General features: G+C 41.4%; 1 protein-coding gene across 1 annotated transcript in view; it reads left to right on the top strand.

The window, feature by feature from the left end:
* Positions 1–22,487, top strand: part of LAMA2 (laminin subunit alpha 2) — a 772,405-nt gene that overhangs the window by 514,938 nt on the left and 234,980 nt on the right. The window contains exon 33 of the mRNA XM_044291170.1: positions 12,964–13,062. Within this exon, the coding sequence (XP_044147105.1) occupies positions 12,964–13,062 (99 nt within the window). The remainder of the gene's footprint in view (positions 1–12,963; positions 13,063–22,487) is intronic.

Here is a 22,487-nt window from a genome sequence, read left to right on the forward strand (position 1 = left end):
AATATTCCTATATCACTCCCTACGCTGTCTGTCCCTTCCTGAGCACAGCTCTCCCTGACTAAGACTGGGCCGAACACGCTTCATCGGTTGCTATATAGCACCTGATGACGCGTTTCGGTTAATCAATCACTGTAATGCCAGAAACCAACATGGCTACGGCATTACAGTGAGAGCAGTACCCAACCGCATGTTTTTTGGCTGCGTAGCAGCCAAGAAATGCGCTGGTACGAGACTCGAGCATTGCGATGCTCTAGCCGAACCGCTGTTTGGTGGAGCATGCTTGATTAACACTACATATAACTGCAGCGCTGAACGCTGAATATATTTTGTTTTTCTACTGAAATACGTCACTAAAGGTTTTACCACATATAACTGCAAAAGGGAATTCTGAATATATTTAGTTTTTGTATTGAAATAATAATAACTGCAGAAGTGAAATGCGTTATTTTTTGTTTTGTGCTGGTAAATGGAACAACAATATAGAGGCTCACCTGTCTATAAGTAAAGGTACGGTGCTCTTGTCGTGTTGACTCACCCAGTCAAAAGTTGAGTAAAGAAACGTATATTGAAACGACAGGCATTCACCATCTGAAACCACACCCAGAAATGTCTTTAACCACTTAAGGACCACAGGTTTATACCCCCCTAGTGACCAGGCCCTTTTTTACAAATCGGCACTCCACAACTTTAGCGGTTTATTGCTCGGTCATGCAACTTACCACCCAAATGAATTTTACCTCCTTTTCTTCTCACTAATAGAGCTTTCATTGGGTGGTATTTCATTGCTGCTGACATTTTTACTTTTTTTGTTATTAATCGAAATTTAACGATTTTTTTGCAAAAAAATGACATTTTTCACTTTCAGTTGTAAAATTTTGCAAAAAAAACGACATCCATATATAAATTTTTCGCAAAATTTATTGTTCTACATGTCTTTGATTAAAAAAAAATGTTTTGGGTAAAAAAAAATGGTTTGGGTAAAAGTTATAGCGTTTACAAACTATAGTACAAAAATGTGAATTTCCGCTTTTTGAAGCAGCTCTGACTTTCTGAGCACCTGTCATGTTTCCTGAGGTTCTACCAAACAGTAGAAACCCCCCACAAATGACCCCATTTCGGAAAGTAGACACCCTAAGGTATTCGCTGATGGGCATAGTGAGTTCATAGAACTTTTTATTTTTTGTCACAAGTTAGCGGAAAATGATGATTTAATTATTTTTTTTTTTTTCTTACAAAGTCTCATATTCCACTAACTTGTGACAAAAAATAAAAACTTCCATGAACTCACTATGCCCATCACGAAATACCTTGGGGTGTCTTCTTTCCAAAATGGGGTCACTTGTGGGGAAGTTATACTGCCCTGGCAATTTAGGGGCCCAAATGTGTGAGAAGTACTTTGCAATCAAAATGTGTAAAAAATGGCCTGTGAAATCCGAAAGGTGCACTTTGGAATGTGTGCCCCTTTGCCCACCTAGGCGGCAAAAAAGTGTCACACATGTGGTATCGCCGTACTCAGGAGAAGTTGGGCAATGTGTTTTGGGGTGTCATTTTACATATACCCATGCTGGGTGAGAGAAATATCTTGGCAAAAGACAACTTTTCCCATTTTTTTATACAAAGTTGGCATTTGACCAAGATATTTATCTCACCCAGCATGGGTATATGTAAAATGACACCCCAAAACACATTCCCCAACTTCTCCTGAGTACGGCGATACCAGATGTGTGACACTTTTTTGCAGCCTAGGTGGGCAAAGGGGCACATATTCCAAAATGCACCTTTAGGATTTCACCGGCCATTTTTTACAGATTTTGATTTCAAACTACTTCGCACACATTAGGGCCCCTAAATTGCCAGGGCAGTATAACTACCCCACAAGTGACCCCATTTTGGAAAGAAGACACCCCAAGGTATTCCGTGAGGGGCATGGCGAGTTCCTGGAATTTTTAATTTTTTGTCACAAGTTAGTGGAATATGAGACTTTGTAAGAAAAAATAAAAATAAAAATAAAAAAAATCATCATTTTCCGCTAACTTGTGACAAAAAATAAAAAATTATAGGAACTCGCCATGCCCCTCACGGAATACCTTGGGGTGTCTTCTTTCCAAAATGGGGTCACTTGTGGGGTAGTTATACTGCCCTGGCATTCTAGGGGCCCTAATGTGTGGTAAGTAGTTTGAAATCAAAATGTGTAAAAAATGACCGGTGAAATCCGAAAGGTGCTCTTTGGAATGTGTGCCCCTTTGCCCACCTAGGCGGCAAAAAAGTGTCACACATCTGGTATCGCCGTACTCAGGAGAAGTTGGGGAATGTGTTTTGGGGTGTCATTTTACATATACCCATGCTGGGTGAGAGAAATATCTTGGCAAAAGACAACTTTTCCCATTTTTTTATACAAAGTTGGCATTTGACCAAGATATTTATCTCACCCAGCATGGGTATATGTAAAATGACACCCCAAAACACATTCCCCAACTTCTCCTGAGTACGGCAATACCAGATGTGTGACACTTTTTTGCAGCCTAGGTGGGCAAAGGGGCACATATTCCAAAATGCACCTTTAGGATTTCACCGGCCATTTTTTACAGATTTTGATTTCAAACTACTTCGCACACATTAGGGCCCCTAAATTGCCAGGGCAGTATAACTACCCCACAAGTGACCCCATTTTGGAAAGAAGACACCCCAAGGTATTCCGTGAGGGGCATGGCGAGTTCCTGGAATTTTTAATTTTTTGTCACAAGTTAGTGGAATATGAGACTTTGTAAGAAAAAAATAAAAATAAAATAAAAAAATCATCATTTTCCGCTAACTTGTGACAAAAAATAAAAAATAATAGGAACTCGCCATGCCCCTCACGGAATACCTTGGGGTGTCTTCTTTCCAAAATGGGGTCACTTGTGGGGTAGTTATACTGCCCTGGCATTCTAGGGGCCCTAATGTGTGGTAAGTAGTTTGAAATCAAAATGTGTAAAAAATGACCGGTGAAATCCGAAAGGTGCTCTTTGGAATGTGTGCCCCTTTGCCCACCTAGGCGGCAAAAAAGTGTCACACATCTGGTATCGCCGTACTCAGGAGAAGTTGGGGAATGTGTTTTGGGGTGTCATTTTACATATACCCATGCTGGGTGAGAGAAATATCTTGGCAAAAGACAACTTTTCCCATTTTTTTATACAAAGTTGGCATTTGACCAAGATATTTATCTCACCCAGCATGGGTATATGTAAAATGACACCCCAAAACACATTCCCCAACTTCTCCTGAGTACGGCGATACCAGATGTGTGACACTTTTTTGCACCCTAGATGCGCAAAGGGGCCCAAATTCCTTTTAGGGGGGCATTTTTAGACATTTGGATCCCAGACTTCTTCTCACGGTTTCAGGCCCCTAAAATGCCAGGGCAGTATAAATACCCCACATGTGACCCCATTTTGGAAAGAAGACACCCCAAGGTATTCAATAAGGGGCATGGCGAGTTCATAGAATTTTTTTTTTTTGGGCACAAGTTAGCGGAAATTTTTTTTATTTTTTTTTTTCTCACAAAGTCTCCCTTTCCGCTAACTTGGGACAAAAATGTCAATCTTTCATGGACTCAATATGCCCTTCACGGAATACCTTGGGGTGTCTTCTTTCCGAAATGGGGTCACATGTGGGGTATTTATACTGCCCTGGCTTTTTAGGGGCCCTAAAGAGTGAGAAGAAGTCTGGAATATAAATGTCTAAAAAATGTTACGCATTTGGATTCCGTGAGGGGTATGGTGAGTTCATGTGAGATTTTATTTTTTGACACAAGTTAGTGGAATATGAGACTTTGTAAGAAAAAACTAACAAAAAAATATATATATTTCCGCTAACTTGGGCCAAAAAAATGTCTGAATGGAGCCTTACAGGGGGGCGATCAATGACAGGGGGGTGATCAGGGAGTGTATATGGGGTGATCACCCCCCTGTCACTGATCACCCCTCTGTCATTGATCACCCCCCTGTAAGGCTCCATTCAGACGTCCATATGTTTTTTACGGATCCACGGATACTTAGATCGGGACCGCAAAACACATACGGACGTCTGAATGGAGCCTTACATGGGGGTGATCAATGACAGGGGGTGATCAGGGAGTGTATATGAGGTGATCACCCCCCTGTCACTGATCACCCCCCTGTAAGGCTCCATTCAGACTTCCGTATGCGTTTTGCGGATCCGATCCATGGATGCGTGAATCCGTAAAACACATTCAGACGTCCGTATGCGTTTTGCGGATCCGATCCATGGATGTGTGGATCCGTAAAACACATGCAGACGTCTGAATGGAGCCTTACAGGGGGGTGATCAATGACAGGGGGTGATCAGGGAGTGTATATTAGGTGATCACCCCCCTGTCACTGATCACCCCCCTGTAAGGCTCCATTCAGACGTCCGTATGCGTTTTTCGGATCCGATCCATGGATGCGTGAATCCGTAAAACACATGCAGACGTCTGAATGGAGCCTTACACGGGGGTGATCATCCCATATAGACTCCCTGATCACCCCCCTGTAAGGCTCCATTCAGACGTCCGTATGCGTTTTACGGATCCGATCCATGGATGCGTGGATCCGTAAAACACATGCAGACGTCTGAATGGAGCCTTACACGGGGGTGATCAATGACAGGGGGGTGATCAGGAAGTCTATATGGGGTGATCACCCCCCTGTCACTGATCACCCCTCTGTAAGGCTCCATTCAGACTTCCGTATGTGTTTTGCGGATCCGATTCATAGATGCGTGGATCCGTAAAACACATACGGACATCTGAATGGAGCCTTACAGTGGGGTGATCAATGACAGGGGGTGATCAGGGAGTGTATATGGGTGATCACCCGCCTGTCATTGATTCCCCCCCTGTAAGGCTCCATTCAGACGTCCGTATGTGTTTTGCGGATCCGATCCATGTATCCGTGGATCCGTAAAAATCATACGGACGTCTGAATGGAGCCTTACAGGGGGGTGATCAATGACGGAGGTGATCAGGGAGTCTATATTGGTGATCACTCCTCTGTCATTGATCACCCCCCTGTAAGGCTCCATTCAGACGTCCGCATGTGTTTTGCGGATCCGATCCATGTATCCGTGGATCCGTAAAAATCATACGGACGTCTGAATGGAGCCTTACAGGGGGGTGATCAATGACAGGGGGGTGATCAATGACAGGGAAGTGATCAGGAAATCTATATGCGTGATCACCCCCTTGTCATTGATCACCCCCCTGTAAGGCTCCATTCAGACGTCCGTATGCGTTTTGCGGATCCGATCCATGTATCCGTGGATCCGTAAAAATCATACGGACCTCTGAATGGAGCCTTACAGGGGGGTGATCAATGACAGGGGGGTGATCAATGACAGGGGGGTGATCAGGGAGTCTATATGGGCTGATCAGTGGTTTATAAAGGGTTAATAAGTGACAGGGGGGGTTGTAGTGTAGTGTAGTGGTGTTTGGTGCTACTTTACTGACCTACCTGAGTCCTCTGGTGGTCGATCCTAACAAAAGGGACCACCAGAGGACCAGGTAGCAGGTATATTAGACGCTGTTATCAAAACAGCGTCTAATATACCTGTTAGGGGTTAAAAAAATCACATCTCCAGCCTGCCAGCGAGCGATCGCCGCTGGCAGGCTGGAGATCCATTCGCTTACCTTCCGTTCCTGTGAGCGCGCGCGCCTGCGTGCGCGCGTTCACAGGAAATCTCGGCTCACGCGAGATGACGCCTATTGGCGTTAGCGTAGCCTGGGAGAGCCGCCGCAATGACGCCTTTCGGCGTTAGCGCGGCGCCAAGTGGTTAAAAGGTTATTATTTATTGACAGGTTAATAAGTTTAAAAAAAAAATGCATAGAAAGTTATAAAATCGTAATAATAACACTTTCAAAAGCCAATAACATACAGTGTTGTGTGCAGTGCATGGGCAGCAGACACCAACCGATGGAACCAAGTGAATGACTACCGTCCCTGCAGTTCACACCACCAACTGCATATATCCACCAAACATAAACAACAGTAAATTGAGTCTTAGTGAATTGCACTTGCTTGACCTCCAAAAACTCAAAACTATAAAAATGTGTCCTCTTATGTGAGAGGTTGCAGACATTGAATAGTTAATACAGTATTTAACCACATTGTAATAGGCAATTGTAAAAGTGTGACAATAGTCCTATTTGATCCTTCTTGATACACCAGGACTATAACAGAACATCAGTATACCTCCTGGAATTAATGTAGTCCCCAGAACATCCACAAGGGTTAATTATACTTGATATCCAATCAATAGTTCAGGGTTAATCAATGGTTAGTCAAATCTTTTGAGTCCAATGGATAGTACAACTAAGTACAGAATATAAGTCCATGTGGTACAATGTATACATATCAACATACATTCTTAGGATACGTAGCCATTTTGATTGAAACAATGTAGTAATGTAGGTACTGGTTTTATAGTAAAGTTAGTGTCTGCCGCTACACCGTGGCGTCCCACGTGGCGGTCAATAATGAAGTAAATTTTACCTCTTTCCTGCGCAAAACATAAGACGTGCTACCTTATCTCCTGGCTGTGTAACTCCTGGAGGTTCTTGTTCGCCATACCACGTGGCTCTTGGGTTCGGAGCCTGGCATCTTACATGAGCCGGCACTCTACTCCTATCACCACACATTATGAATGGGGAGATGGTAGCAGGGTTGTAAGGCCATCCTGGTGAATCTGGGCTCTGCTGGTGGCAATGTCTCAAGGCAGACAATCCAACAGGACACTGCACAATGCAGACCAAGGAGAACGCCACTTCTCCAGATAAGGCACACAAAAGCTCGCTTAGCCTTTTCAAAAACTCATCTGGACAAAGAAGAAGACTTCTGGTCTTCTGTGTTATGGTCAGATGAAACAAAAATTTAATTGTTTGGTCACAATCATGTTTCCTTCATTTGGCGTAAAAAAGTAGAAGCCTTCAACCCAAAGAACACCATCCCCACTGTCAAACATGGTGGTGGGAACCTAATGCTTTGGGGGTGTTTTTCAGCCAATGGACCAGGGAACCTAATCACAGTAAACGGCACCATGAAAAAAGAGCAATACATGAGGATTCTCAACTGACAACATCAGGCAGTCTGCAGAGAAACTTGGCCTTGGGCACCAGTGGAACTTTTCAGCATCACAGTGACCCAAAACACACAGCACAAGTGGTGAAGAAATGGTTAGCAGACAACATCATTAATGTTTTGGAGTGGCCCAGCCAGAGTCCAGACTTGAATCCAATTATGAATCTGTGGAGGGAGCTAAAGATCAGGGTGATGGCAAGAAGATCCTCCAACCTGAAAGATTTGGAGCTCATTGCTAAAGATGAATGGACAAAAATACCTGTGGATACAGGCAAAAAGCTGGTCTGCAATTATAGGAAGCATTTGATTGCTGTAATAGCCAATAAAGGCTTTTCTATTGATTATTGAGAAGGGTATGGATAATTTTGGACTGGACACTTTTTGCTCAAATGTAAATAAAATCTGAGATATGTTTTTTTCCCCACAATAATGCCTCTTGTACATCGTCTTATTATCTTTTGGGAGACACCTATGCCATTTCCCATCAAAAAATTACTTGCTGGTTGAATAAAAGTAACTAAGTCAAAATTTGCCAGGGGTATGAATAATTATGGGCAGCACTGTATGCCTGTGTCTCTTTCTTCTTTGTAACTAGAAACATAGAAACATAGAATGTGTCGGCAGATAAGAACCATTTGGCCCATTTAGTCTGCCCAATATACTAAATACTATGGATAGCCCCTGGCCCTATCTTATATGAATGATGGCCTTATGCCTATCCCATGCATGCTTAAACTCCTTCACTGTATTTGCAGCTACCACTTCTGCAGGAAGGCTATTCCATGCATCCACTACTCTCTCAGTAAAGTAATACTTCCTGATATTACTTTTAAACCTTTGCCCCTCTAATTTAAAACTATGTCCTCTTGTAGCAGTTTTTCTTCTTTTAAATATTCTTTCCTCTTTTACCTTGTTGATTCCCTTTATGTATTTAAAAGTTTCTATCATATCCCCTCTGTCTCGTCTTTCTTCCAAGCTATACATGTTAAGTTCCTTTAATCTTTCCTGGTAAGTTTTATCCTTCAATCCATGTACCAGTTTAGTAGCTCTTCTCTGAACTCTCTCCAAAGTATCAATATCCTTCTGGAGATATGGTCTCCAGTACTGAGCACAATACTCCAAATGAGGTCTCACTAGTGCTCTGTAGAGCAGCATGAGCACCTCCCTCTTTCTACTGGTAATTCCTCTTGCTATACACCCAAGCATTCTGCTAGCATTTCCTGCTGCTCTGTGACATTGTCTGCCTACCTTTAAGTCTTCTGAAATAATGATCCCTAAATCCCTTTCCCCAGATACTGAGGTTTGGACTGCATCACTGATTTTATATTCTGCTCTTGGGTTTTTACGCCCCAGGTGCATTATCTTGCACTTATCAACATTAAATTTTAGTTGCCAGATTTTTGACCATTCCTCTAGTTTTCCTAAGTCCTTTTCCATTTGGTGTATTCCTCCAGGAACATCAACCCTGTTACAAATCTTTGTATCATCAGCAAAAAGACACACCTTACCATTGAGGCCTTCTGCAATTTCGCTGATAAAGATATTAAACAATATGGGTCCCAGAACAGATCCCTCAGGTACCCCACTGGTAACAAGACCTTGGTCTGAATATACTCCATTGACTACAACCCTCTGTTGTCTGTCCCTCAGCCACTGCCTAATCCATTCAACAATATGGGAGTCCAAGCCCAATGACTGCACTTTATTGATAAGCCTTCTATGTGGGACAGTATCAAAAGCCTTACTAAAGTCTAGATAAGCAATGTCTACTGCACCTCCTCCATCTATTATTTTAGTCACCCAATCAAAAAAATCAATAAGATTCGTTTGACATGATCTCCCTGAAGTAAACCCATGCTGTTTTTCATCTTTCAATCCATGGGATTTTAGATGGTCCACAATCCTCTCCTTAAGTATGGTTTCCATTAATTTGCCCACTATTGATGTCAGGCTTACTGGCCTATAGTTGCCCGATTCCTCCTTACTACCTTTCCTGTGAATGGGCACAACATTTGCTAATTTCCAATCTTCTGGGATGACTCCTGTTGCCAGTGATTGGTTAAATAAATCTGTTAATGGTTTTGCTAGTTCACAGCTGAGCTCTTTTAATAGCTTTGGGTGTATCCCATCAGGCCCCTGTGACTTATTTGTATTAATTTTAGACAGTTGACTTAGAACCTCTTCCTCTGTAAAGACACATGCGTCAAAAGATTCATTAGTCTTCTTTCCTAAATGAGGTCCTTCTCCTTCATTTCTCTTTGTAAAAACTGAACAGAAGTATTCATTGAGGCAGTCAGCTAGTTCTTTATCTTCTTCCATATACCTTCCTTCTTTAGTTTTTAATTAGGTAATTCCTTGTTTTAGTTTCCTTTTTTTCATTTATGTATCTGATGAATGCATTATCGCCTTTTTTCCCCTGACTGAGCTAATTTCTCTTCTGCCTGTGCTTTAGAAGCTCTTATAACTTGTTTGGCCTCTCTCTGCCTAATCTTATAAATTCGTCTGTCATCCTCATTTTGTTTTTTTTTTTTTTATTCCTAAATGCTATCTTTTTTGTTTTTAATGATTTTGGCCACTTCTGCTGAGTACCACAGTGGTCTCTTCCTTTTTTTGCTTTTACTGACAAGCCTAATGCAATTTTCTGTTGCCTTCAATAGTGCCACTTTTAAGTAGTCCCATTTCTCCTGGACTCCAATGAAACTGTTCCAGTCTGATAGGGACTCGTGTACCACTAATCTAATTTTAGAAAAGTCAGTTTTTCTAAAATCTAAAACTTTTGTTTTTGTGTGGTGTGACTCAGTCACTGTACTTATAGTAAACCACACTGACTGGTGATCACAGAACTAAATCTGATTTTACTAAGTCCCTTAAATTCACACCCCTCCTGTATGACATAACAGGAGGTGCATGCAAAAACAGTTTGTGCTCCCCTTTGTAAAAACTTCCCAATCTCTTTTCACAATATTTGCAATCACACCGCTCGAGGCATTAAATATGGAAATATCCTGAGGACAGATCATCAAGATCCACAACTCGGAAAACCCTTTTAATGCAATAAACACTATCTAATAACCTTAATATTCTAGTAACCTTAACATAATAAAAATTTATTCACCTCTGCATTACTATAAATCTTCCTTTTGCTACTTTTGCCACTATTAACATATTTTCATACAAATTTTAAACAAAAGCAAAAAAAAAATCTGTTTTAATTTAACTTTTATGCTACGCATTTCTACTGTTTGCTAATTGCCTTTATTTCCTTGGTGCTGATAACAGTCTATTGATTCAGCACTCCTACTGATTCCTAGCTCATATGATTGTGACTACATCTCTTTGGCATAATATCTTGCTGACAGCAGTAACTTGTACTGAACCACAAACAAATATCTACTAAACTACTGAGCCAAGTATGGGTACTAATGACATGAAGCTGTGTGTGCAATCAAGATTACAATCTGGCATTAAGGCACTTGTCCCCTGGGTGAAACAATTTATCACACTAGGTCAGTTCCCTACCTCTATAAATGGATTTTAAAAGCATAAATGACACCAGGAGGATAGATGATCGTCAAAAGCTATTTATCATGGAAGAGTTGATGAAATGTGCAAATCTTGTTTCAAAAAGTTTTGATATATTAAAAATGTATCTACGCTTGACAAAAATGATTAAAGAAGCTCTCCAGCAGGAAGAAAAAGTCTCTCCTAATGTTTCCCCAACCAAACCACTCCAATAAAATAATAATAATAATGCTAATAATATTAATTAAACACTTCAATAACATGGCCTAGCATTGTGGAATCCGCCTTTCCAGAATTGTCTATGGTATGTATCTGTGATGGCTAACCTCTGGCACTCCAGCTGTGGTAAAACAAATCCCAAGATGCACAATTGCTTGGCTGTTCTCAGAACTCCTTAGAAATGAATGGAGCATGCCCAAGGTTAGCCATCACATATGCACTCATTGACAAAGAAATTACGCACCAAGATAAACCAAGATACAACTGACATTTTTAAGCAGGATTATGCTCGCACACACTTTGGTCTGCTGCCTTTATCCCCAATCAAGTATTTATGGGACCAGTTGGGATGTTAACTGCGGCAACCTACATCTACAGACCTAGCTGCAATATTTGTTGGTGAAACTGTATGTCTCCATGTCCAAACTTATCTCATCTTGTACCCAGGCTAGAGGCGGCCCAGCAGGGTACTAGATAGACCTATCTTTTAGCTCTAATAGTGTACTTACATATATCATCATCATCATATTCACATATAAAGTTTCATTTGATTCCAACAACTTCATCTTGGTGAATTACTGTGCTATTTTTTGTCAATGAATGTATTATTAAATACTCCCGCTAGCCTTTGTTCTAAGTTTTGAGAAACCTTGCTGCCAGGACTTCACAGTTGGAGATTCAATAGTCACTTAGTGAGTCTGCTGTTAGGCAACTTCTTGATGTTGTGTGTACACTGCCCTGCAGGTAAAGCAAAATCATTTGTTAGGCATAATCTTATTGGCATCTTTCCATAAATAATACAATAATACAAGTGATAAAGAATGTATACACCTGTCCATCTCCTGAACTTCACTCACTCAGAATCACTGATAAATTCCAGAGAGGAAATGGCTTTTTAGCTTCACTGAGAGATTAAGTTAAAGTTGCCCATGGGCATCTATAAATAGGGGAGGGGTGAGAATGAAGTAGTTGCAGAGTGGACAAATCGCAGATAGACAAACACAGAGATGTTGGTGTTGGCTCTAGTATGTATTCTGTCTCACTTTAGTGTTGGATTCATAGTCACATTGTTCAAAACCTCTTTATAATGTCCTCCATGATGATGCTGCTTCTAACGGTGTGCTACTAAAGGTGAGCAAGATTGCTCTTCTCTGTGTGATTTTTATGGAAGACATCATAATAGTTAGTCTCCTCCCCCCTGCCAACTCCATAGAATTCTTTGGACAAGAACTAGCAACTATACCCTTACCACTATAACCTTATCACGCCTGGAAAGTTGGAAAATTCTCTCCTCTTTGGAAATTGATTTTATCAGTGGTGACAGGGAGACTGACCTCATTAATGTAGAATGAGAAAATGAAGCCTCTTATTCAATATAAACATTTCAAATTCTGATGATGAGATATACAGGTTAGACTGAGCCACCAAAGTACCAGAGGATACTCTAATGAGACCAGGCTCTGACACAATACTGGTCCTCAAAAGTCCAAAAGCACAGCATTTTGAGCTGAATGGAGAAACTACTGCTTTCTACTAGAGTCTATTTCTAGTAAAAAGCAGTTGGCTTTGATGATATGTCCTGTCTGTGCAGTTATTTAAAGTGTACAAAGGGCCGTTTTTTACACAGATAAGGGTGAACCCTTAAGATAAGTGTGGTGGGCCTAAAGAACCCCATTATGGCAATGCACAGAGGTAATTTAAACCAGAAGAATTTTGTTATACCAATCATATGCCACCCTCAGGTACCCCAGGACCTGGGAACTATAAATTTGGTTTATTCTCATTTTGATCATGGGCGTAAAGCCTCTTTTTAGGAAGTAATTTTTCTTGTCTGAAAAACAGCAGCTCAGTTTGAACAAGCCAACCACGAAGCCCCATGTATTTGAGCTGCTGTGATATACATGACTAATGATAATTGGAAGATGTCTAAATGTATGTTGAAACCGCTCTATGCATTTCCTTGCAAGCGAATAAACATTTATTATGAACATATAGTAGGGCTGTCATAACATTGTGGAATTGATGAATTGCAGTGAAATAAAGATGCTCTATGTGCACACAGTTGAAAGTGCCTGCAGTACTGAAATGTGTCTTAATAACTTTTCAGCATTTACTGTCACCTCAACGAGCTCCTGAAAGACTGCTCCAGCTGGCACAAAACAACCAAGATACTCTTGTCATTGAGATAGATGAGCTACTGAACAGGGTAAGAATACGGCAAATAACACTAAGCAATTGAGAGTTCATGCTACATGCAATGACATCAAACATTCTGTGATTTACTTACTTTTATGGCTGATGCGTTGAAAAAAATTTATATCTGCTAATATTTTCCAAGGTTTCTGTATACACAGGGCTTGCTTTGCATTGCTACTTTAATATACCTGTTGGGAATAGACACTCATCTATACATCTGTCATTCATTTCCAGATCTGCCTCTCTCTTCTTTACAACTGCACTTTACAAATAGGGTAAAATGATTTTAATCAGGTTTGGAATGGTTCACAGTGGAGCAAGGGAATCCTTGGTGGAACAAGATCCATGGTGGGCCCCTAGTCCCACAAGCCCTGCACACGTGGCACATGGCACAGAACAGTGACTACACTACACACTACAGCAGTTTCAAGGTGCTGTTGATCTCAATCCCCTCTATCAGTAGTTTGTGGAAACAGGTATATACAGGTCCTTCTCAAAAAATTAGCATATTGTGATAAAGTTCATTATTTTCTGTAATGTACTGATAAACATTAGACTTTCATATATTTTAGATTCATTACAAACCAACTGAAGTAGTTCAAGCCTTTTATTGTTTTAATATTGATGATTTTGGCATGCAGCTCATGAAAACCCAAAATTCCTATCTCAAAAAATTAGCATATCATGAAAAGGTTCTCTAAACAAGCTATTAACCTAATCATCTGAATCAACTAATTAACTCTAAACACCTGCAAAAGATTCCTGAGGCTTCCCAGCCTGGTTCATTACTCAAAACCGCAATCATGGGTAAGACTGCCGACCTGACTGCTGTCCAGAAGGCCATCATTGACAGCCTCAAGCAAGAGGGTAAGACACAGAAAGAAATTTCTTAACGAATAGGCTGTTCCCAGAGTGCTGTATCAAGGCACCTCAGTGGGAAGTCTGTGGGAAGGAAAAAGTGTGGCAGAAAACGCTGCACAACGAGAAGAGGTGACCGGACCCTGAGGAAGATTGTGGAGAAGGACCGATTCCAGACCTTGGGAGACCTGCGGAAGCAGTGGACTGAGTCTGGAGTAGAAACATCCAGAGCCACCGTGTACAGGCGTGTGCAGGAAATGGGCTACAGGTGCCGCATTCCCCAGAAACAGCGGCAGAAGCGCCTGACCTGGGCTACAGAGAAGCAGCACTGGACTGTTGCTCAGTGGTCCAAAGTACTTTTTTCGGATGAAAGCAAATTTTGCATGTCATTCGGAAATCAAGGTGCCAGAGTCTGGAGGAAGACTGGGGAGAGGGAAATGCCAAAATGCCTGAAGTCCAGTGTCAAGTACCCACAGTCAGTGATGGTCTGGGGTGCCATGTCAGCTGCTGGTGTTGGTCCACTGTGTTTTATCAAGGGCAGGGTCAATGCAGCTAGCTATCAGGAGATTTTGGAGCACTTCATGCTTCCATCTGCTGAAAAGCTTTATGGAGATGAAGATTTCATTTTTCAGCACGACCTGGCACCTGCTCACAGTGCCAAAACCACTGGTAAATGGTTTACTGACCATGGTATTACTGTGCTCAATTGGCCTGCCAACTCTCCTGACCTGAACCCCATAGAGAATCTGTGGGATATTGGGAAGAGAAAGTTGAGAGACGCAAGACCCAACACTCTGGATGAGCTTAAGGCCGCTATCAAAGCATCCTGGGCCTCCATAACACCTCAGCAGTGCCACAGGCTGATTGCCTCCATGCCACGCCGCATTGAAGCAGTCATTTCTGCAAAAGGATTCCCCACCAAGTATTGAGTGCATAACTGAACATAATTATTTGAAGGTTGACTTTTTTTGTATTAAAAACACTTTTCTTTTATTGGTCGGATGAAATATGCTAATTTTTTTAGATAGGAATTTTGGGTTTTCATGAGCTGTATGCCAAAATCATCAATATTAAAACAATAAAAGGCTTGAACTACTTCAGTTGGTGTGTAATGAATCTAAAATATATGAAAGTCTAATGTTTATCAGTACATTACAGAAAATAATAAACTTTATCACAATATGCTAATTTTTTGAGAAGGACCTGTAGAACACCTTATTGAGTATTTGCTGGAAGCTAGTATAGCAAACCCCTTAATCAATATTTGGTGGAAGCTGGTGTATCGCAGGCCTCAATCAATATTTGGTGGAAGTCGGTATATCTATCCCCTCTAGCAGTATTTTGTGGAAACAGGTATATAAAACCCCTTAATGAGTATTTGCTGTAAGCTGGTATATAAAAAACCCTAAATCGATATTTGGTGGAAGCCAATGTATCGCAGGCCTCAATCAATAATTTTGTGGAAGCTGGTTTATTACACCCCTCAATCAATAATTTTGTGGAAGCATGGATTTCAAACCCCATAATCAGTATTTTTTGGAAGCAGGTATATCACACCCCTTAATCAGTTTTTTGGGGGGCAACAAGTATATCACACCAGTTGCAATTAGTTATTCCAATAGCGTTTGTCCCTCTGTATAGCTGCGGTATCGCAGCAGAACCGCACACAACTGCTGCACAATACAAATGCACTATAATATACTTTCTATGTTAGAAAGTATATTCTAAGTATATCACACCCCTCAGTATGTCACACCTATCGAAAGCACACCAATACCAGTCCTTAAAAGGACTTTTGTGGCCCTATTAGCTAGCGTTTGGTGTCTCTAACAGTCTGTCCCTGCTCCACACAGCAACCTCTCCCTACACTGGCAAAACACAGAATGTAAAATGGCTGCCAGATCAGGTTTATTTATAGGGTAGGAGGTGTGTCCATGTGCTGAAACGTCTCAATTGGCTGTCCTGTCCCACCTGATGGATGTGTCATGGGTCAAAGTTTGGCACAATGCAAAAGAACATGGCACAGGCGGACATCGCCATATGTTAGCATGTTCAGCGAACTACGAACAAGCAAAGTTTGACGCAAAACGACTGCCGGGAAAACCGCAAGGCCATCTCTACTAATCAGTTATTGACTGAAAACCATTTGTAAGTCCTAGCGATAATTAGTTCTATCCTCTGCATTTAAGAGTATGAAATCTATAATGCAAAAAAACAAGGTTAGTCAGCAACTCCTATACAGTGAAGTTGAAAATCTACTCTACAAGACTGCGGATTATCGTTCCACTTGCCTTCAAGGATCCTTCACGTATGAAATGACTCATCTGTGCCCAGGATCAAGTAGTCAAACATTTTGTGGAGCCAGATAATTAACACCTTTGATTTAAGGCAGTTCTGTAGGCACAGAGATAGCTAGAGCAGCTCTTCAGGGTAATGACTTTTCAGAGGAATAGTCCAGGTTGACAACCTGCATGCATACTGTTTTTCACACGGAGAGATCTGAGACTAGATTGAACTTTTACCTAGTCTGAGTTTTCAAGTTGGGCTTCAAGTCAGTTTTTAACTACCTGTGTACTTCTCTGCTGCCTACATCTATATCCTGAACATACTTTTCAATTTAAGGCAGCATCTCAGGGAAGAATGAGCAAACAAAGTGAAAAGTCACAGGAGCAGAAGCAATGCAATAAGCAAACAGAAGCTGTCATAGAGCTAGCTGCATCTTCTGTATGTGAGTCAGAAAAAGCCTCTGGCAGTTTATCTCGTAGAGATGATACTTAAATAATATTTTCTTTCATCAGCCAAAAATTGACTGTTAATCTTATTAATTAGGTGAAGCAGGAACCATAAAGGTCAGTTTGGACAGTAAAACTAATGGTGGGTCACCTGAAACAGAAATCCATTATTTTACTAGATTAGTGTCTCATTTAAAAGGTCAAAGTGGCCTTATAAAAACCCTTAGCACATTGTTAGCTGAAAGCCATGAGCCATGAGCTGCTAAAATAGTAATTACTGTTTATAGGTAGTCATAACTACAACTACAGGCATAACATTTAAACCGCCTACCTAATGTTATGTTTAGAGTTGAGCAAATCGAATCCAATGAAGTGGAATTCGATCCGAATTTCAGGATAAATTTGATTTGCCGCGAAGCCGAATTTCCTCATGCTTCCTGGTAGCAACTCGATTTAACCTGAAAAAGTAACATAGTAACATAGTACATAAGGCAGAAAAAAGACATTTGTCCATCCAGTTCGGCCTGTCATCCTGCAAGTTGATCCAGAGGAAGGCAAAAAAAAAAAACTGAGGTAGAAGCCAATTTTCCTCACTTTAGGGGAATAAAAAATTCCTTCCCGACTCCAATCAGGCAATCAGAATAACTCCCTGGATCAACGATCTCTCTCTAGTAGCTATAGCCTGTAATATTATTACGCTCTAAAAATACATCCAGGCCCCTCTTGAATTCCTTTATTGTACTCACCATCACCACCTCCTCAGGCAGAGAGTTCCATAGTCTCACTGCTCTTACCATAAAGAATCCTCTTCTATGTTTGTGTACAAACCTTCTTTCCTCCAGACGCAGAGGATGTCCCCTCGTCACAGTCACCGTCCTGGGAATGAATAGATAATGGGATAGATCTCTGTACTGACCCCTGATATATTTATACATAGTAATTAGATCTCCCCTCAGTCGTCTTTTTTCTAAAGTGAATAACCCTAATTTTGATAATCTTTCAGGGTACTGTAGTCCCCCCATTCCAGTTATTACTTTAGTTGCCCTCCTCTCCAGCTCTGCTATGTCTGCCTTGTTCACTGGAGCCCAGAACTGTACACAGTACTCCATGTGTGGTCTGACTAATGATTTGTAAAGTGGTAGGACTATGCTCTCATCACAGGCATCTATGCCCCTTTTGATGCAACCCATTATCTTATTGGCCTTGGCAGCAGCTGCCTGACACTGGTTTTTGCAGCTTAGTTTGCTGTTTATTAAAATTCCTAGATCCTTTTCCATGTCAGTGTTACCGAGTGTTTTACCATTTAGTATGTACGGGTGACTTGCATTATTCCTTCCCATGTGCATAACTTTACATTTGTCAGTGTTAAACCTCATCTGCCACTTATCTGCCCAAGCCTCCAATCTACCCAGATCCCTCTGTAGTAGTATACTGTCCTCTTCAGTGTTAATTACTTTACACAGTTTAGTGTCATATGTCAAATAGTGTAAATAAAATTAAAAAAATGATACTTGCCTCCTCCATTTGCTCATGACAGGCTGGCCACCGCCATCTTGATCTTGGCCAAAATTCTGTGCATGGTGACGTATGATATCACCACGTCGGCCGGCGTGACGATGTAATCTTGGGCCGTGCAAGATTTTGCACTAGATATTCAAGCAATATGGCGGTGGCCAGCCCATCGCAAGCAAATGGAGGCAGTAAGTATGATTTTAAAAAAATGCTGTTGATTTTAACACTGTTTTTACTCTCAGATGCTGCAATCATGTATGAACGCGGCATCTGAGGGGTACAATGACAGGGATCGGCGCTATCGCACCCATTGACAGAGCAATTTGTTACGAAGCAAATTTTTTTTTTTTTACATTCAGGAAAGCAGCCGAATCAAATTTTTAAGAAATTTGCTTATCTCTAGTTATGTTGGACTCCCTCAGCCAAGACAACTCTGACCCTACAAGGCGTTAACTCCAGAAGACCTTTGAAGATGTTTTGTGGTATTTGGGGTGGCTGCTCTGTGGATCAGACTTGTTTTTCCTGCACATCTCAGATTTAAACCTAAGACATTTGGAGGCAATTAACAGAAATGTTTCATACACATTTTTCAGGAGAACGCTGTATTTTTGTGGCATTTCACATTCCATTTTTCATGCACTAAATTTTGCTCAATTTGCTCAAAACAACGCAGTCAGATACATGAAAGTCTAGAGAATTTTAAAATAATCTACAAACAATGCATTTTTCTGACAATGCAGTATGGCAGAGTGCATTATTCTTCTAAAAGAGGGAATACTTTTGCATTATGGGTGAAAATTGGTCTGCAACAATATTTAAGTAGGTGGTATGTGTTATAGTATTTTCCACACGAATGCCAGGAGTCAGGGCCCAAAGTTTCCCAGCAAAACACTGGTCACCAGATTGCCTTCATTTCATCGTGCATCCACATAATGTGAACAAAAGTGTGATTCATCAGATCAGGCCATCTTATTCCATTGCTCCATGGTCCAGGTCTGATTCTCACTTGCCTCTTGTAGGCACTTTTGGTGGAGGTCAGAGTCAGTATGGGCCGACCTGTGGTTACTCTGCCTCATATCTAGCAAATTGAAATGCACTGTGTGTTTTAACACCTTGCTATCATTAATAGCATTAAGGTTTTCTGCAATTAGTGCTGCAGTAGACGTATTGCGCCTGCACAGAATCCGGACCCATTCATTTAGATGGGGCTGTGTACATGAGCATTGGTTTTCACACATCACTTGTGCGTTGTGTGAAAATCACAGCATGTTGTATATTCAGTGATTTTCACGCAACGCTGGCCCCATAGAAGTAAATGGGGCTGCGGGAAAATCGCATCCGCAAGCATGTGCAGATGCGATGCATTTGTCACGGATGGTTGCTAAGAGATGTTTGTATACCTTTAGTTTTGTATCACGCGTGTGCAAAATGCATTAAATCGCATTGCACCCACACAATAAAAACTGAACAACTGAACGCAACCACAGGCAAAACTGAATGAACTTGCTTGCGAAATGGTGCGAGTTTTCCTGAACGTACCCTGAATGCATCCGGACCTAATCCGCTCACGCTCGTCTGCAAGGGGCCTTATTCATTTCAGTTGTTTTAAGGTAATTGATAAGTGCATACTATGAGCCACATGTAAAGAACAATAAGGGTGAATTCACACCACCGTATGTATTTTGCAGTCAGTAAATTGTGGATCCACAAAAAATATAGATAAAGTCTGTGTTGCACCTATTTTTCTTACAGACCCATTGTAACAATGCCTATTAGGACATGCTGTATCTTTTTTGCGGGACTTCGGAACGGATATACTGAAGTGGATAGCACAGACACAGTGTTCTGTCCTAATTTTTTGTGGCCCCATTGAAATAACTGGGTCTGCATCCAAAATAGGCAGATGGCATGCGGACTAAAAACACAGTCGTGTGAATGGGGCCTAAGAGGGAATATGATTCTGTAGTATTTTAATGATAGAAAATTATGTTATTTGTGTCTGTGGCTATGTTTGCAATTATCTATCACAGGTAGATAATTCATAGCCATTCAATACCTGTATGCTACACATAAAGATGCAGCCTGTTACTATAGCAACCGTCTAGCGGTCCAGGTGGCATTTTACAAATTATTTCACTCTGGTAAACAAATATTATTTGCAAATGTGAATGTGATACAATATCAAACTATGTTTTGTAGGCTAGGTTACACCTACGCTGGGGGTTTTGTGGAGACATGAACACAGATTCCTGCATAATGGAAACCTGATGGACTCTGTGATAGTCAGTGGGGTCTTTCAGGAACTGTTTGGTATAGGCTTAGTTTTTTTTTATTCCATTTTTGTGTTTCTATACCAGAATATAAAAATGGGAAAGCACAGCTAGGTGAACCTAGCATTACAGTAATACATAAAGTTGAAATACTGTATTTGAGGCACTTTTGAGAAAACTGTTATTTCTTAAAGTGTTGCCTTTTCTTGGTAAAAACTGAATTTTGAGTAAAGTTTACAATAAACAATGATAATAGTGAGGTCCTAATATTTTCAAAAGTGCTGTGGTTCCTTAGCAATGATGCAGCTAAGTCGACAGAGAAATAAAAAAAATATTGTGGCACTTGGAAGGAGACAGAAAAACGATTTAAAAAAATGGCCAAATCAAGGTTAGAACTGACTGCAACATTAAAGGCTATGTACACATTTGGGGGCAATTTTTTAATTATTGCATTGCACTCATTGTGAGCTAAACATTTTTATTTTTTTTATTTGGTCTATATTAAACATTGGGAGCTCTTTTCTCTGCACAGCCTTGGGATTCTCTAGTAGCCTGCTGTCTGTTTTGACTCTGTTCTGTCAGGCAGCTCCGCTGACAGCTCATTATCTCTGACCTTATAAACGCTCATTAAAGCCCAATTCTTATCGTAGGCTGGATTCACACGTCCGTGTGATACCAGCCTGGATTTCTTCTGAGTGCAGGAGAGCACGGCGTCATTGGTTGCTATGACGCCGTGCACTTCCTGCTGCCGCCGCAGTACAGTAATACACTGATATGATCTATACCAGTGTATTACTGTACTGTGACGGCAGCAGGAAGCGCATGGCGTCATAGCAAGCAATGACGCCGTGCTCTCCTGAACTCAGAAGAAATCACGGACCGTGTTCCACAGACGTGTGAATCCAGTGTAGGGATTGTCTCTTATTCGGGGGTCATTCTCACAGAATTATCTTCATAACCACTGGGTTTCAGGTCCAAACAGTGTGATTTATTTTACACTCTTCATATACAACATGGCATAAAACAAAAACCTGCCTGTCTGGGCTCTACCTAAACATAATAAACATTGTATCCCTAAGTCAGCTATACGATCGCGTTCCCATGCAGTCCAGCAGCCCTCAGGCTGTAACAAGTGCAGTACCTTTGGAGGGGGTTGTGGTCTAGCAGTCCTTCCGACTCTGACCTTTCAATGCTTGTTCCGGGCGTCGCTGAGTCCCCAAAGTCCAGGCTAATGCATAGCCTTGTGGCCCCTCAGCCTTGCCTAGCTGAGACCACACTGACAGAGCCTCACCAGGTCTCTGTCTGCACACTCTCTAGAGTGAGACTGGGAGGCACACCCAAGTCCAGCAACAGGATTAAATACCATCCCTGGACATGGGCATAGTCCAAAATCCCGGACTGGAGCATGGGAAACAGGCACCCACCCAACACATTGCTTGTTTCCAGTAAAAGCCCACCCTGAAATAGCTGAACCAGCTACACTATCTATATGGTGTCCCCCAACTACTTTAGTGGGCACCTGGACTAGGGCTTTTACTCCACCAAGGCCGGGCCCCTTGGTGACACGCTCCTGGTGCAAACAACACCTCAATGTTCACATTGCCACACCAGACTTACCGATAAGAATGTGACATAAATAGGTGTTTATGACCTTTTAGTAAGGCCTATTGCACACGGCCGTTTTTTTTTCCCGTTTACTGGCCGTTTTTTGCGTTCCGTATACGGTCCGTATACGGAACCATTCATTTCAATGGTTCCGCAAAAAAAACGGAATGTACTCCGTATGCATTCCGTTTCCGTATTTCCGTTTTTCCGTTCCGTTTTAACATAGAACATGTCCTATTATTGCCCGCAAATCACAGTCCGTGGCTCCATTCAAGTCAATGGATCCGCAAAAAAAACGGAACACATACGGAAATGCATCCGTATGTCTTCCGTTTCCGTTCCGTTTTTTCCTGAACCATCTATTGAAAATGTTATGCCCAGCCCAATTTTATCTATATAATTACTGTATACTGTATATGCCATACGGAAAAACGGAACGGAAAAACGGAACAGAAACG

The sequence above is a fragment of the Bufo gargarizans genome, chromosome 4 (assembly GCF_014858855.1).
Source record: "Bufo gargarizans isolate SCDJY-AF-19 chromosome 4, ASM1485885v1, whole genome shotgun sequence".
NCBI lineage: Eukaryota > Metazoa > Chordata > Amphibia > Anura > Bufonidae > Bufo > Bufo gargarizans.